Source organism: Camelina sativa, chromosome 20, assembly GCF_000633955.1.
Source record: "Camelina sativa cultivar DH55 chromosome 20, Cs, whole genome shotgun sequence".
Taxonomy (NCBI): domain Eukaryota; kingdom Viridiplantae; phylum Streptophyta; class Magnoliopsida; order Brassicales; family Brassicaceae; genus Camelina; species Camelina sativa.
Window position 1 is genome coordinate 27,173,658 of NC_025704.1, and position 16,140 is coordinate 27,189,797.

General features: G+C 33.7%; 1 protein-coding gene across 1 annotated transcript; it reads right to left on the reverse strand.

Annotated features, from left to right (window-relative positions):
* Positions 3,951-7,027, reverse strand: LOC109131262. The gene is made up of 5 exons (XM_019241965.1): positions 6,831-7,027; positions 6,448-6,577; positions 6,174-6,359; positions 5,457-5,690; positions 3,951-3,986 (listed from the first exon to the last, which is right to left on the reverse strand). The coding sequence occupies exons 1-5, from the start codon at positions 6,899-6,901 to the stop codon at positions 3,951-3,953; spliced, it is 657 nt and encodes a 218-aa protein (XP_019097510.1). The 5' UTR covers positions 6,902-7,027.

The following is a 16,140-nucleotide window of genomic DNA, read 5'->3' on the forward strand; positions in this document are numbered from 1 at the left end:
TGTTAGGGGTAGATCCAACTCCAACAAAAGGGCCCGGCCCAGGAAAAAGCCCATAAATATCCCTTTCGAGAGAAAAGGGTATTATGGTATTTTTTCTAGACGAACCGACACGATTCCCTATAAATACGGGCGTACGGCCTTTAGAAAAGGGATCAGAGAAAAAGCAGGAGAATTCGTACAGCAAGTACAAGAGCCTAGCTCGTCCAAGCAAAAGACAACGGTTCTAAGCTCATAGCTCGGAGAATCGACGAGATATCAGCTCGTCTACCATCCTCGTCTATTTTTGTAACCCGTTTAAGTCGCGTTGTAGCCCGTCTTTTGTGTTTCGACATCAATATAATAGAAGAGAAGTTCGACCATCTTTGACCGAACTAAACATACTAATTGTGACCGAAAAGGACATCAACACTTAATAATGAATGTTTTGTATATATTAATTTTTCAAATGTCAGCATGCATGCATGTAGGATGTATGGATTTTGTTGGATAATAACACATCTACCATATATACTAGAATAAACCACTAACTAAAACTAGATTGCATGTTGAACTAGCAAAATAACCGAATAATTGTTATATAAAAAAACTAAATTAAATTAAGTTTTCATTGCATTACTATTAATCAAGTTTTTTTTTTAAAGTTTTTTTCAATTACTTTTTAATTGTAAAGACATGCAAAAGTGAGAACTTCATAACTAATATATTGGTATAAAAAACTAAAATCATCTTTTAAAAATATATAAACGTGAACAAATGATATTTATATTCATCACCTATATGTTTTGGTGCTGCTATAGTTGATTAATCTGCTTAAATTTGTAAACTTAAGAAAAAAGATAATGTGCAAATAAGGTTTTTTGAACTTCGAAAAAACTATGGGTAAAGAGTTTTCTCTTTTTAATATTAGTTTGCACGTTATTCTTGGAGTACAAGAGATTTCATTCGACCATACTCAATTGTCCTTATCCTATCATATTTGTATCTCTCTAATTTATTATCTTTTATTTTTTTTTCTTGGGTTGAGCTAGCTAGCAACCCTTCAACAGATTGGAAAAATAATTTCTTAGTTCTTGCCTGATATATAAGATTATTACCATTAATATATATGGATACATCTTTACGTTCTGTGTTGGTGTGTAACTTGATGTATATATCCAAATATGTTAGATCTTATAACAAATATTAGTTAATTTGGGTGGAATTCGAAATTTAATAGTTTATATTATTGACGTCCAGTAATTAAGAGATTTTCACATGCGTGGCTTTGTAAACCATGTCTGAATGATTCCACTGCAATAAGTTGTCAAAATAAGAGTCGGCAATCTTATATTTGTTGAGTGATGGTTGTGAAGACACACTAAGTCACTAACTTAATTTTATGTTACGGAAATTAAGTGAAGTCTTTTCTTTTATGTGACCTTGAATGTTTTAACCCGATGCTAATAATAATTAAGTAATAACCAATAAAAATTTGAGAGGTGGAAGACTTTATATGAACTTGATTGTAATCTTAGTGATGTGAAAAAAAGGAATTTTCGTTAAATTACACCAATAGAATATAATTGACATATTTTGTGTTTATATAGATGTTTGTATTGTAATAGGACTTGCCGAAACCTATACTGCTATACGCCAAGGTCCCAACCAAAGCCTACGCCCCATGCTCGAGCATGTCATTCCTTATTACATGGAACTTAGTTTACAAACAAATATAATATCTATTTTTGAAAACAATAAAATTACTAAATTAAGTTTTTGAATAGTAATTTTGTTTTTGTTACAATATGATTTTCTATTGAAGTTTCTAAATCATTTAAATTATTGTGATCTCTCGATTTTTAAATAAAATGGTATGCACGTATATATGCTTAAAGGAATGGATTAGATTATATATCAACCTAATGCATTATTTATCTTTTTAAAAACATCATAAAATACTTTGTCATGAGTGATAGAACTAGAGCTGTTAAAAAATGTGTAGCTAGAAGTGATTTTTAGAACCCAAAAAAAAAAGAAAAAAATGAATATTGTTTTGTGGTAATTTACAAAATCAATCGTCAAGTTTTTTTAGTTTTCGAAAATAGTAAGCGGTCATCAAACGAATATAGGATTTACCGACCGAGAGAAGGTGAAGTCAAGAGACAAGAGATCATCTTGCACAAGAAGAAAAGTTATGTGGTCTGCGTTGGATGGTTTTTCAAAATAATTAGTAAGAGAAAACCTTTATATCTTTAAAGCATAATTTGAAGTTTCTTCTATTTCAGAAACTAATAATGCGATATGTAAATAATATAGTTCCTTTTTCGTTAAGACTTGGGCATGCATGTTACGTTTGAAGAGATTTTTGGATGCCCTCATGATAAGAACAGCCACTTTGTATGGCTGATCTAGTTTTGCAACTATTTACTTTGTTATACATCAACCTTTTGTTTCTAACCAAAAATACAAAATCTGATCACCTCTTTTTTAATTACATCAACCTTTTGTTTCTAACCAAAAATACAAAATCTGATCACCTCTTTTTTAATTACATCAACCTTTTGTTTCTAACCAAAAATACAAAATCTGATCACCTCTTTTTTACTTTGTTATAAAGGTTGGATATCTAATAAATTACTTGCAACACTCACATAGATTATAAAAATTTTGAACAACACAGACATTTGAGCTATATGAAATTTTTGCATGACTATATATCATAAGAAACCAATTTAAAGGAAAAAAGCTTACAAATGCAATTTCAGAAAATAACAATTTAGATAGACTTTCTACTTGATAATATATATACAAAAGCGTAAAATATTAGATAGCAAACTGAAAACATTTTAACAGCGGAATCACCATTAAAATTGAAAACGGTATTTGAATAACATCGATATTATCTTTTGTGTTTAAGGGGATTAGAACTTATATTGGTTTTATCAACAACAAACCAAATATACATATGGGTGATTATTTAGTGATAACATTAACACAAACCAGTAACCAAAAGACTTATAGAGTAAACGATATTTCGTTCATTTAGATACATCTTACGCAACGATATTTTCTTTGTTTGATCAAAAATTTCATTCAACACTTGTCTAAAGTTAGTAACAATGTGAAAACGAGGCTTAAAATTGGATTGGATATAAGTAAACGATAACAACGTTTTTTTTGGGCCAAGTTGTTTAATAATGACAAAATATAGGGATAGCCCAATTTAGGTTATGACTTCCCAAAAGGTTGCAAATTGCAAATCTTTATATTGGTCCAATTTATTGATATTACCCATCTTAATAATATAATTACCTCACAATAAGAATATAATGTTGACTTTGATACAATATTATAAATATAAAATAATGTTTACATACTTTTTTTAGACATTATTTTTATAAAGGGAAAATCATATTTTTAACCTTTAAAGTGTCACCGAGTAGCACTTTAAACTTTGAGATAATTTCACTAACACTATAAACCTTTAAAATGATTTCACTAACACTTTAAACTTTAAAACTAACTTTCTTGTTTTGTTCAAAAAAAAATTAACTTTCTTGTTTGCACTGCTATTAAAAGATGAGAGAACAGTAATATCCATCAATGTGAAATAGTTAAATTATGTTGGTTAATTTGATTTGAATATTTGTTTAATTAAAATTTTAATTAGTTTAATATTATTATTTATTAACGATTAAAAATAACAAAACAAAAACAAAAACACTACATCTTCTTCATCTATTCACCGTCGTACAACCCTACTCTTATCATTGTTATTTATTAGTTACGCCATTGATAAACCTCTAAAACGAGTGATTAAAACAGAAAAGAAGAAGAATCAAAGCAAAATAATGAATAATCAGAGGAAAGGTGTTTGCCAAAAAAAAAATCAGAGGTAAGGTTAGAACATTTGACAAATGTCAAATCGAAGACGACAACATATTTAGAAGATTCATGGTTTCCATGAGAATTCAATCGGTTTGAATCATAATCCAGTGGAGATGCATCTATCAAAAAGATTAATAATGTGAAGAGTAAGAACATCTTTATTGGTAGGTTTGTATCTTGGGGCTCTTACATTTTTTAGTATTAAAAATGTACTTTTATAAAATTAGAAGAGTTTTTTTTTAACAATTCTACCACATTCAAAAACTTTTCTTATTGGATCTACCACATTCCAATAATGTTTTTGAGAAATACCACATGCATAACTAAAAAGACTATATCATTCTTCTTTATTTTCTTTCTCAAATCTTTTATTTTAACTGATTTCTCTATTACATTGTTTTCTATATCTTGTCTTTTCTAACTTTTGATTGTCAAATCAACAAAAAGTAGACAACAAAGAATATTCACTCTTTCTTCTTCTAATAATTGTCTAAACTTCTTCTTAAAGTCAGAAAAACGAAACACATAAATTTTTTTTCCATGTTACATCTGTAGTCCACATATATATTGTGGCCCAATATCAAAAGACTCCATTTCTAAATTTGTCAACTTGTCCACATATATATTATTGTCCACAAATCTTTTACGGTAGGAAACTTATTATGTTTGCCTTCTCTTCCGTTACCTTGTAAACATATTATGTTCATCTACTCTTCCACTCCTTTACAGAAGTTGTCCATATTCTTCGATGAACTAGATTCAGTATCAAATCAGTAGACCAACTTAATTGTCCATTATAAATGATCCCTTCATGCATAACTTGTCCGTAATATATACCAAAAGTTGTCCCCAATATCGAATTAATACTCCAATTAATGGACAAGTTTCGTTTATAATTTGTCCACTAATCAACATACTTGACAAATGAAAAAGTTTTACTAGTGGACATGTTGATACCACTACAAGAAAACATGGATTTACCGACTGCAAAAACAGTAACTATACAGTTGCTAACTACTTAGTCACGACTGCTTGGCGACTGACATACGTAGTCGCTAAACAGTGCGTCGCTAAAAAAATCAGTCGCTAAAAAGTCGCTATGGAGCTACTAATTGGCGACTGATAATTGGGGTCGCTCTTCCCTCGCCAAACAGTCGCTAAAGTTGCGACTGAATTGCAACGCTTTAGCGACTGATATGGTTACTCATTTGCGACTGTTTGGGTACTGTTTTGTTTACGTTTTGGTGACTGTTTTGCGACTGTTTAATTATCATGTTTTTTAAAAAATTCTGGTAAAAATGCATTATTTGATTTTGTAATACCAAAACTGATTAAGAAAACATGTACTAAAACATAACAAACATGAAATTAAACAAATACATAAGTACCATGTTTTTACAAAAGTTGCAAAAGTTCCAAAAAACATCCAAATATCCAAGAGTGTTGCAAATATTACATGAGGGAACCTAACTTTGAAAATCAGCAGGGTTTGGGTCATTGGTTTGAGACTCAAGGAAGGCGACATAGTTTGGGTTAGTCTTGAGGAAGCTCACCAAGCGTGAGATCTCTGCTTGTTGCTCAGATGCAACCCGCAAAGCCTCAGCTGCAACCCGTGAAGCCTCTGCGTCACGCTCTGCTTGTAGAGCTGCTTGTTCCTCTATCTTGCGGTTAGCGTCTTCAAGCTGTTGTTGCAGGGTTGTGAAAGTAGAAGAGCTTCCAGGGTACTTCCGCTTCTCGTTGATGTAACTTCCTAGGCTTCCAACTCCAAAGTATGTTCCTTTATCATTTATGTAAGTAGACTCCATACACAAAACAGAAAGAAGCTTATTAGAAAGAAAGTATTATAATTACTTAACAATGAAAAACTTAATAGCTTATTAGAAAGAAGCAAATTACCTGAAGAAAGAGCTCATCATCCTCCTCGTGAGATAGCTCTGATCGACGTGAAGTACCATCTAAAGACTCATCATTATCCTCAGCAGCCAACTTAGCTTCCCTTCTTTTCTTATATGCCTCATGAACTGCTTGCGCTTTCTTATCCACAAAAGTACCATCTTTTTTGGTATGAGTCCTGACAAAAACTTCAGGAATAGTTGGCGGTCTTCCCAATTCTACTTCCTGAAATGTTAGACAATGAAAGGTTAGGAACCATTTGATGTCAAGTAATTAAACAATGAAAAAGTTATGATGTAACTCATCATCTCTTGTTCGATTTGTAAGTAAGACTTCGGCCCTGATACATGTTTGTGAGGGCCAAGACCATTACGGTCAGACATTCGAGCTGCTGAAGTGGTTGCACTCTTTGCCATGGCTTCTTCGGTGTCCCAATAGTCACACATTTCTTTCCAAAGAGTTCTCTCAATCCACCTCGGTTTCACTTCCTCTCGCTGAGCTGCTGCCTTGGAAACCATGTCTTTCATACGGTTTTGACAAATGCTATAGAACTTTGCTTGAACCACACCGGTTAGAGAGGGATCCCAGGTGTGTGTTTTCTATAAAAGAAGACTAGTGTTAGTGATAAAAAAAACCAAGAAAAAAGCTATAAATACATAAATCAAATTGAAAGGAGTAGAAGTTCACCGCGAATTCCAAGAAGTAACCTTCTCTTCTTGCATTCGGAACACAACCCCAACTGTAAAATGGACCATCAAACTTGTTTGTAAACACTTTTGTAATCTGTCGGGTAAGTGATGACTTGTCTTTACCAAACCTTCAAACACAAACAAATCAGTAGTCAAATTCTAATCAAACACAAACAAATCGATCAATCCAAGTAAAATTCTAATCACAAACAAACACAAACAATCCAAAATTCTAATAATTCTAATCACAAACAATCCAAAATATAAAATTCTAATCCAAATTCTAGTCACAAACAAACAAACACAATCAAATTCTAATCCAAACAAACATTCACAATCAAATTCTAATCCAAAATACAAAATTCTAATCCAAATTTTTACCAAGTGGTTCCACGCTCTAATGAGGGAGAGAGGACAGAGGTATACTTCTCACGGCCTGGTTGGACAAGCATGTCATGTAAAGAAGCGAGTAAATCAGCTGGGAGATTTGATTCCCTTGCACCGTCATCCTCCGAATCAGCTTATTCCTCATGTGAGTTTTGCGCTTGAGAACTGTGAAGCGATGCAGAAGCTGCTCGAGGTTGAACAGGTTGAGAAGAGGGTGGTCGATGAGACTGTTGAGGTAGAGGAGACTCTCGTGGTAGATTCGAGACTTAAGGAGACTGTCGACNAGACTTGAGGAGACTGTCTATGACGATTCGAGACTGACGGTTGAGGAGACTCTCGAAGTTGACTCGAGAATTCTGGTGGATTCGTCGCGGAGGCCAGAGGTTGAGGAAAAGGACGCCTGGTTGGATCTTCGCCGGAAGGGGATGTTCCGGGAAAGGTCCTCGAGTGCTGGAACAGATTTGTTGGAGGTGAATAGTCTCGGTAAGAAGGTGTAGGTCTCGCTGGAGGCTGGAGGTTTGGGACAGGAGTTCCCTAAGAATCAGTCTCTGGAACTCGATGGTTCGTCGGCATGAAGGTATACTGGGGAGGAAGATTGGCAGGTCTGTGATTCGCCGTTTGTGAGGTTCCAGAGGTTCGATTAGAGGGGTTTCTTCTTCCACCGCCTCTTTTCTTTAGTCCAGCCATCAAGGGTTTACGGTTTTGTCGAGTGAGAGGAATTTAGATCTAGGGTTTTGAGGTTTCGCCGTTTCGTCTCGAAGAAGAAAAAGAAGAAGAAATGAGAAAAGAAATGTTAGATTAGGGTTTGTTCGGGGAAGAAAACGAAAATAATGGGTTTTCGTGTTTTGTTACGGTCCAAATTTTGTTAAGGCCCAAATTTATTAAAGCAGTCGCTAAATAGTAGCTCTTTAGTCACAATCTTTTAGCGACTATCAAACTGGTCTCCAAATTAGTCGCAAATTAGCGACTACACTACGACAATATGCATCAGTCTCCAATTAGCGTCTACTAAGCGACTGAATTATTTTAGTAGTCATTCAGTAGCTAAACAATCGCAATTCAGTCGCTAAATTTAGCGACTGTGTTTTTAGTCGCAAATTGCAGTAATTAATTCCATGTTTTCTTGTAGTGTACACATCTTGTCCACAAGTCCAATTTTATCCACCTTAGACCATCTCCAATGTATATCTCTATTTTTTCCTCTAAAATAGAGTAACTCTATAATAGAGCAAGAGTTAGTGTAAAAAAATAGAGGTGAGAATAGAGTTGCTCTATATATAGAGCAATCTGAAGCAAATATTGTTCTATAATAGAGTTTTGACTCTAAAATATAGTGAGGTTGGAGATGTCCTTATAAGTTTAATTTACAGAGTTACGTATCTTTTTGATAAATTCAATTTAATTTATTTTAAAAAACTATTTTATGATAGTTCATCATTAATGCACCACTTCTCTCAAAACCCTTCAACGTCACATCATTTGGCATAATTTTTTTTCTTTTCTCTCTCTACTGTTCCACAGAGTTAGTTTTAGTTGTGTCATAAAAGGACACAGTTACTTTCAAATTCTCGTTCATAAATGTGAGGATATTTTTGTCTTTTTAAATACATTTTGTGGTAGAATGGAAAAAATGATTTCTAATGTGGTAAAATAGAAAAGTTTTAAAGAGAATGTGGTAGAATCCATTAAATTCCCAAATAAGAACCTTTTGTTTGTTAATTAAAATTGTACTTCTCCAATGGTAAACTCTTAAAAGTGAGGTTCTTAGTTTTGAAAAAAAAATTAATGTTTAAACAATGAAGAATTTTATTATTGCATTTCAATTATCTTTTAAACATACAAAACACAAAAGCATATTAAAATAGAAGTATAAATTACAAATCGAAAAAAGATTAGTTGTAATCTTGATTTGTGCCAAGCCCACGAATTCATCATAACATATATATAGAAATCAAAGCAGAGGAATTGAACGTTGGAATTCATCATAACATATATAAAGAAATCAAAGCCCACAATGAAGAATAAAAGAGATATATGCTGAAAGCTAGGGAGGGAAAAAACCTGCTAATGACTCACAAACTATCAGAAGTTTCCTTAAACATAATGTCGGTTCGACTGAGTTGGCTTTCTCCAAAGCACTTCTTTAAGTAAAGCATAAATTGTATTACTTGCTTCCTTTATAACAGTAGATGATTGTAGAGAACCAAAAAACTTCTCCAAACACTCTTGTGCGAATCTTCTAACCTAACATAGCAAACACACAAACCAAGATTGTCATCAAAAATATGATACAAGATAGCAATACAACTGCAAAGATGCACACTTTAACAGAATTGATCATGAAAATGGTCAATCTATAGACAATAGTGATTCATTCAGCAATTCTAGGAAGTGGGAAACCCAAAAGTGAATACCTTTGGACGTTTATCAATGGCGAACTTGAGAAGTAAACCAAACCCAATTTGAAGAGATTCCCAATCATCCAAATCACATAGACCAATAAGCAAAGTCCCAATGCACTTCACAACAGCTCTCAAACTCGCAACACCTAATTTATCAACCGCACCATCAATTGGGTTTACCAAATTATTGAAAACAAACAACTTGTTTAGAGCTTTGTTAAACTTATCTTCTGGACTATCTCTTCACACCCTTAACTAAGTCTGTCGCAAGTGTCAAATCAATCTTCTGGACTATCTTCTTGGTTTGTTGATTCAAATGATAGCAACCCTTGTAAATTGGAGCCTCTGAGGCTTGGTATGTGAGAATTTTGGATGGGATTCTCTCGTATTCAACACAGCGGAGGTATCCATTCACACAACCTGCAAGACCAGAGCCAAAAACATAAACATATAAACCCGAATAAAAATACCCAAAGTCTGAAAATCATAGAATCCTAATTTTCGAAAATTAAAGAACCCTGAATTCTAAATCTTACTAAACAAAAATTGATACAAAAAAAAGACAAATGTACCATGATAAAGGGATTGGTGCTCCGATTTGGTGAAGAAAAGGCTCCAATTTCATCCAACCAACTTGTCATTTAACTCACCGAGAATTGCTGCTGAGATCTGCCATCGGTGGAGAGGATGAGCTTAACGGCCAAGAACAGATGAAAGTCACCAAATATCGAATCGATCTACTCCACTTCCTTCATTGAGAGAAATCTCAATCAATTTCGCAACTCTTCGTTGCGAGAGAGAGAAGAAAAAAAATAAGAAATGGCAAATTTTTTTTCTTTTATATTAAATATTACATCCGACCAAAGATGATGAAGATTTAATATAAAAGAAAAAAAATTTGCTATTTCTTATTTTTTTAATATTAAAAAAAGATATAATATTTATACGACAATATAGCAATTAGTCTTTGCCAAAATTGGCTACTCCATCATCTACTTCAAAGGCAAAGAGCTTAAGTCGATCTTCATCATCTTTTTCCTTCTTAGATTTCTCCAGCTCCTCTTCATTTTCAGATTCTTCAACAACCTCTTTTTTCTTCTTATGAGCTGGAAATTGAGCGAAATGTAATATCAGATAGTTCAGATGAGGATGAGGATCCCATTGTGTTGAGGATAGAAGAATCAGACGAGTTGGGTGACATATTTGTGGTTGGAAGTACTTTCTTCACAAGTGTTGAGTTCAAAGAAACTGTTTTGGAGTTGGCATTATAAAGCATGGTCATAATGTGGTTTAAAATAGGTGGAAGAAGGAGAAGATTGGGTTCAAGTGCGGCATGGGTGGCAAATATAAGTGGAGGGTGTACTGTTCCTGTGATCCAGACAAGCAACTGTTTGTGACAAAGACTTCATGTATGTGGTATAGTTGCAAACCTAATGGAAAAGTAAGATCTTGAAGAGTATGGTAATTGCTAAGTTATTTATGGACAAGCTGAGGTTAAATGAGAAGTTTATGCCTATGGCTATTCAGCGGTATATCAAAGACCATTGGAAGTTGGTCTCGACGCAACCGCAATGCCAAAGAGGTAGACTTCTTGGTCTTAAAAAGTTGAAGGAAGGGTATGCTGAACAGTTTGCGCATCTCCAAGGATATGTTGAGGAGATTCATGCTCGAAATCCAGATTTTGTTGCCTTCATTGATACGTATCCGAATGAGAAGGGTGAAGATGTCTTCAATAGATTCTATCACTACAAGAAAATAGAGTCATAGCTACACTAAAATTTGTTGCAATAACTCCATATTTTGTTGCAAATTTGAAAATGCAATAAAATTGAGACACATTTTCTATTGTGGCTATATGAGCGTTGCAAATTGGTATTTGTTCCATATATATTGCAAAATTTACAATAAATAGACTCATTGCTATGTTGTCGTATTAATGCAACATTATTTTTGTAGTAAATTTGTCGTATAATTGTAACGTATGTTTGCAACTTCCATTTGTTACAAATTTTTGCCACAGAAAAAATATAGCAAATATTATTACAAATTTGCAACCAAGTAATATATTGATATATGTGTTGTATTAATGCAACAATATTTATGCAGCAAATTAGTGGTATAATCACGACGGTCTAATGCAACTATATATTGTCGTAAATAAATGCTACGTAAAATATAAAGCAAAAAATATTCCAAATTTGTAGTAATTATTTTTAAATATATGCTCGTCGCATATATTTTTTGACGATGCTCACAACTAAAAATGTTGCAAAAATATTGCCACCACAATGGGCTGGTTCTTGTAGACCTATAATAGGACTTGATGGTACATTCTTAAAGGTTGAATCTCATTAGCTTGAATCTCTTATAACTTAACATTCTCATTAGCTTGAATCTCTTACTTAGTGCTATTCATATCAGATTGCAAAGGATGCAAAGAAGGCAAAGAAGGACCCTCAAGAGACGATCACAATCACACAACCCTCGAAAGCAACACAAAAGTAGAGTTTCTAGGTTTTTATGGTAACAAGCATTTGAATGTGTTGTCCTATTTTTTGGAGTTATGACAACAACATTATTGCCGATTCGGATGTATGTTTTGGTTTATTATTGACAACAACTAGACTTTCAATGATCTGACAATTTTCATTTGCTTTTCTTGCTTCTCTTTTCATTACGAACAACACAAACACAAATTAAGAGTTTAAAGATAACAACACAAAACCAATCAGGGTCTTAACATAACAATAGAAATACATAAATCAAACACATCATACAACCTTTCCACACAACCACGCGACCGAAACTGCCACAACCACAAGTATGCAAACCTTGTTCATGCTCGACTTTTTCAAACTCTCCACCGTTAGCTCTTGCTGAATGATCTCATTCATCTCTTGTTTCATCTCCTGAATGAACTTGTTTTGGATCTGTATATTGTCCACCATCATCTTTCTTAGATCATTGACATTTTCTAAGAGCTGCTTATGTTTGCTTTCAATCATTTTTATCTCCTCAAGAAGAGCATCATCAACCCAACGAAACATGTGTTTCTCCTTTTTATCCTAACATCATGTCCGGATCGGAGAATCAATCATCAACACCAAGTGACGTGCCAAGGTCAATAGAGGCCTAAGGCAAATAATAAAAATGTAGCTTCTCACATTCTATTTTTGAGAAATTTTTTATCTTATTTTTAGTACAAAAAAGGTAATATTGCTCATTTTCAAAACAAATTCCTAAAAAGCATGATTTAGTAGCTAATGCATAGGAAAACATACAAATTTTCCATAAATGTAAATGAATATGAGTCTTTTTTCTAAACAAAAGTCCTATAACCTTACATAAAAATGTATGTTCAGCCTAATTTAGGAAAAAATGTGGCATATTATTTATGTAATTTTTATGTGGCCTAAGGCAAATGCTTTTTTTTTACATACCTAAGGCACGGCTCTGTCAACACCGATGCAAAATATTTGATAAATTCAAAAAACCAACACATAAATCAAATTACCTTCACGCCCTGCGCGCATCTGTAGAATCTCCGATATGGATTCTCATCTGTGATAAACAGGTTTTCACCCAGGGTATCAATTCCCTATGCATTTGTAGTACAAAGGGTTATCAATCCAAATGGTTGTTTATTGCTAGCAGGAAGGATATGATCAGAACAGTGAAAGTCAAGCCAAGCAAATAGGGTTTTATACTAACAATCCTAAAGTGATAAAAGAAAAGAGAGTAAACAAAGAACCACACGACCTAAGCACTCGATGCAAGCATTCGAGTACAGGATCGGGTGGGGTGATCGAGTAAGCAAATGAAATATGAACGACTCAAGGTATTACTCGATGCAGGTTATCGTGTGCCTGATCGGGTAAGAGATCGAGTAATGAAAGAAAATGCAAGCAATTAAAATATGAAAGCTTCTAAGGATGGGTAATCGAATCCTAAGTATTCTTGACCAGTAAAGATGCCTTACATGCCTCAAGCAAATATTTCATAGACAATGAATCTCTAAAACCTTGTTAACACACTCTCGCACTAGAAACAATCAACCTTGATCACTCCCGTACCTAACTCTCGTTGGATAAACATGACCAAGCAGGCATTAAGATCCGATTCATTATTTTCAGTAAACCCCTTACTCATCTAATCTCTTAGGCTAAGTGAGTAAACTTCTAGCATTGGTTGATTTAATCATCTCATCTACACCTCTCGGTGGTAAAACACCTAAGATCTAATCTCACCCTCTCGGGCTGTTGACAGCATTAAGAACACCAACCTAGAAGGAAATCTATCGAACACATACAATCAAACTAAGGCATCCTAACCGATCAAGAACACAAAATCATCTATCCCATCCCTAGAAACTTTACTACACTACTTGGCAATCATGTCAAGAAACATAACAACAAATATAAACGAGAATTGCATTATATTAAACGATAAAGTAGAAGGATAAGAGTACAAGATACAAAGCTAGAGAAATGATAAAAAGTAATGAAATAAAATCTAAAACAAAAGGGCAAAATGTTTGAGTCGCTCAGTTCTCTCACAGAAGCTCTCGCTCTCTGGTTTGAGGGTCTGCGGCGTGCTCGTTTGCGAGGAATGAGAGGAGGAGTTTATATATGGAAACCCCTTTGACCTAGCTTCCCAGACCTGCCCGATGGTCTACTCGATGGGGTACACGATGATGAAGTCAGGTTACTCCTTGGGTAGATCTTCGGGTTGTTCTTCCGGCTCTTGGATCCTCCTCGATCGTGTTGGGGTTCGGACTTGTTCTTCCAGCTCGATGGCTCCTTTGGGGACATGCTCGAGTTTGTCCTTGTTTTCCCCCATTTTAGGCTCTTAAGCACATGTTTTCATCCAAAACATGCAAATACAAAAATGCAACACCCTAAATGGCCTAAACGTGAATTCCTACAGTTAATGACCTAAAAATGCTAAGTTAAAGGTATGAACAATGCAAAATATGGACAAAAAAAGATGCTAAAAACATGTAAATTAGAGAGTTATCAATTTGTCTTCAAAGTGAACGTTGTTCTTTCGTTACCACACCAGCACCTACTTGGAACTCCTCTGTGAGTAGTTCTCGAAGTCAAATGAGATGAATCAGATGACGAAAAATGGCTCATACTTCTAGTTAAAGAGAAATAAACAAACAGAGATAAAGAAGATGGAAATTGAACAAACGGACGAAGAACTCGATTTTCTCGGACTCGAGGAAGAATAAGAAGAAGAAGAAGAGAAAAGGAACCCTAATTTCTAGTTATCCCCAAATCGATTTGGTCTTATTGGGTTTCATAACGGGTAAATAAAATTATTTCGGTCGGATCTCATATTTTCGAGTCGGGTTAACAATAGCGGTACAATAATTACAAAATACAGTAGAACCTCTATAAATTAATACTTTTTAAATTAATACTCGCTATAAATTAATAAATTCTTCCGGTTCCAAGTTGGGCCGGTGTAAAAAATGACACATTTCGATAAATTAATAAGATAATAATTTTTTCGGAAATCCTATGTAAAAATATGGTCCCATTAATATTATAAATTAATAATCAAGCTAATATTGATATATATATATATATATATATATCTAAGAAAATCTAGTGAAATATGACTCTACTGTTGTTTCCATATTCTTGAATTTGCATTCTTATTGGAACTCATCTCTAATCTTTTTCATTGCCGTCTTCTCAAATCGCATCCAAAAATTATGGAGAATCCTAAATGCGATAATTGCTTCCTTACATGTATTTGATTCTAAAATTACCACAATATATTCTTTGACTTAATCATTACCATGAATGATAGTAGCAATTTCTTATAAACTCTAAACTTCTAACATTTATCATTTTTACCTAAACTCTAAACTTAACAATTATGATAGCCAAGATAACAAAATTCTTTAATATTTTTAAAGTAACAAAATTTTTAAAAATATGAAAATTAAAAATCTCTTCATAAATTAATAAGATATTAATTTATCGTTAAATTAATAATTATTAATTTATCGATAAATTAAAACCTCTATAAATTAATAAAATTTTGTGGTCCCGACCTTATTAATTTATAGAGGTTTTACTGTATCGATTTTAAAACGCAAATCATTGATTTTTACAACCTTAATTTATTTTGGTTAATTAGATAAAACTTAATTAACATAGGTGGAATTGGACAGAATAAATATTTTCTAGGGTGAAATATGTAAAGCCTAAAAGTACGGGGTACAAGAGTTGAAACCGTGGCCTCCTACAGGCGAGACATAATCTCAGAAGTCCCTATAAAAATTTGACAAACCTCCTATCTCCCTCTCTATTCTTCATACCCTCACCTTTTTTAATAAGAGGTGGTGAGACGATTTTAGCCTTCTATTTTCATTGATTTAGATTAAATTTTTTAAATAAAAAAATAAATCCAGCTGCTCTTTCGACCCGAGAAACCCGACCTGGTTACTCTCACCTCTCAACCCAGCCGCCGGCGATTCTTCTGTCGTCCGAGCTCCTACTGTTGTCGTTCTTCACCAACTCGAGTTGAATCAAGTTGTTCTTCAAAATGCAGGTGCGTTACTTCACATTAGAGTAGCTTTTGGATGAATTTGTTTTTGATTTGTAAATTTAGAAATTCAATTGGATTTAGATCGAAGAAAGCTTAGCACATTGGGTGTTTGACAAAGGTTTATGGGTCGATTGAGCTATCTATTAGATAAGAAAGGGATTTGGCTTTCGATTTCAGTGAATTAAGGAGATTAGAACTCGTTTACCATTCGATTCAATTTTGATAGGAGAGAGAGAAGGTGGTGAAACTGGTAATTTTAGTAAAACTAGTAGTACTACTAATTATGATTTTTTTTTATTGGTTGGTTTGGCAGGATACAATATGCGAGAACGTCAGCC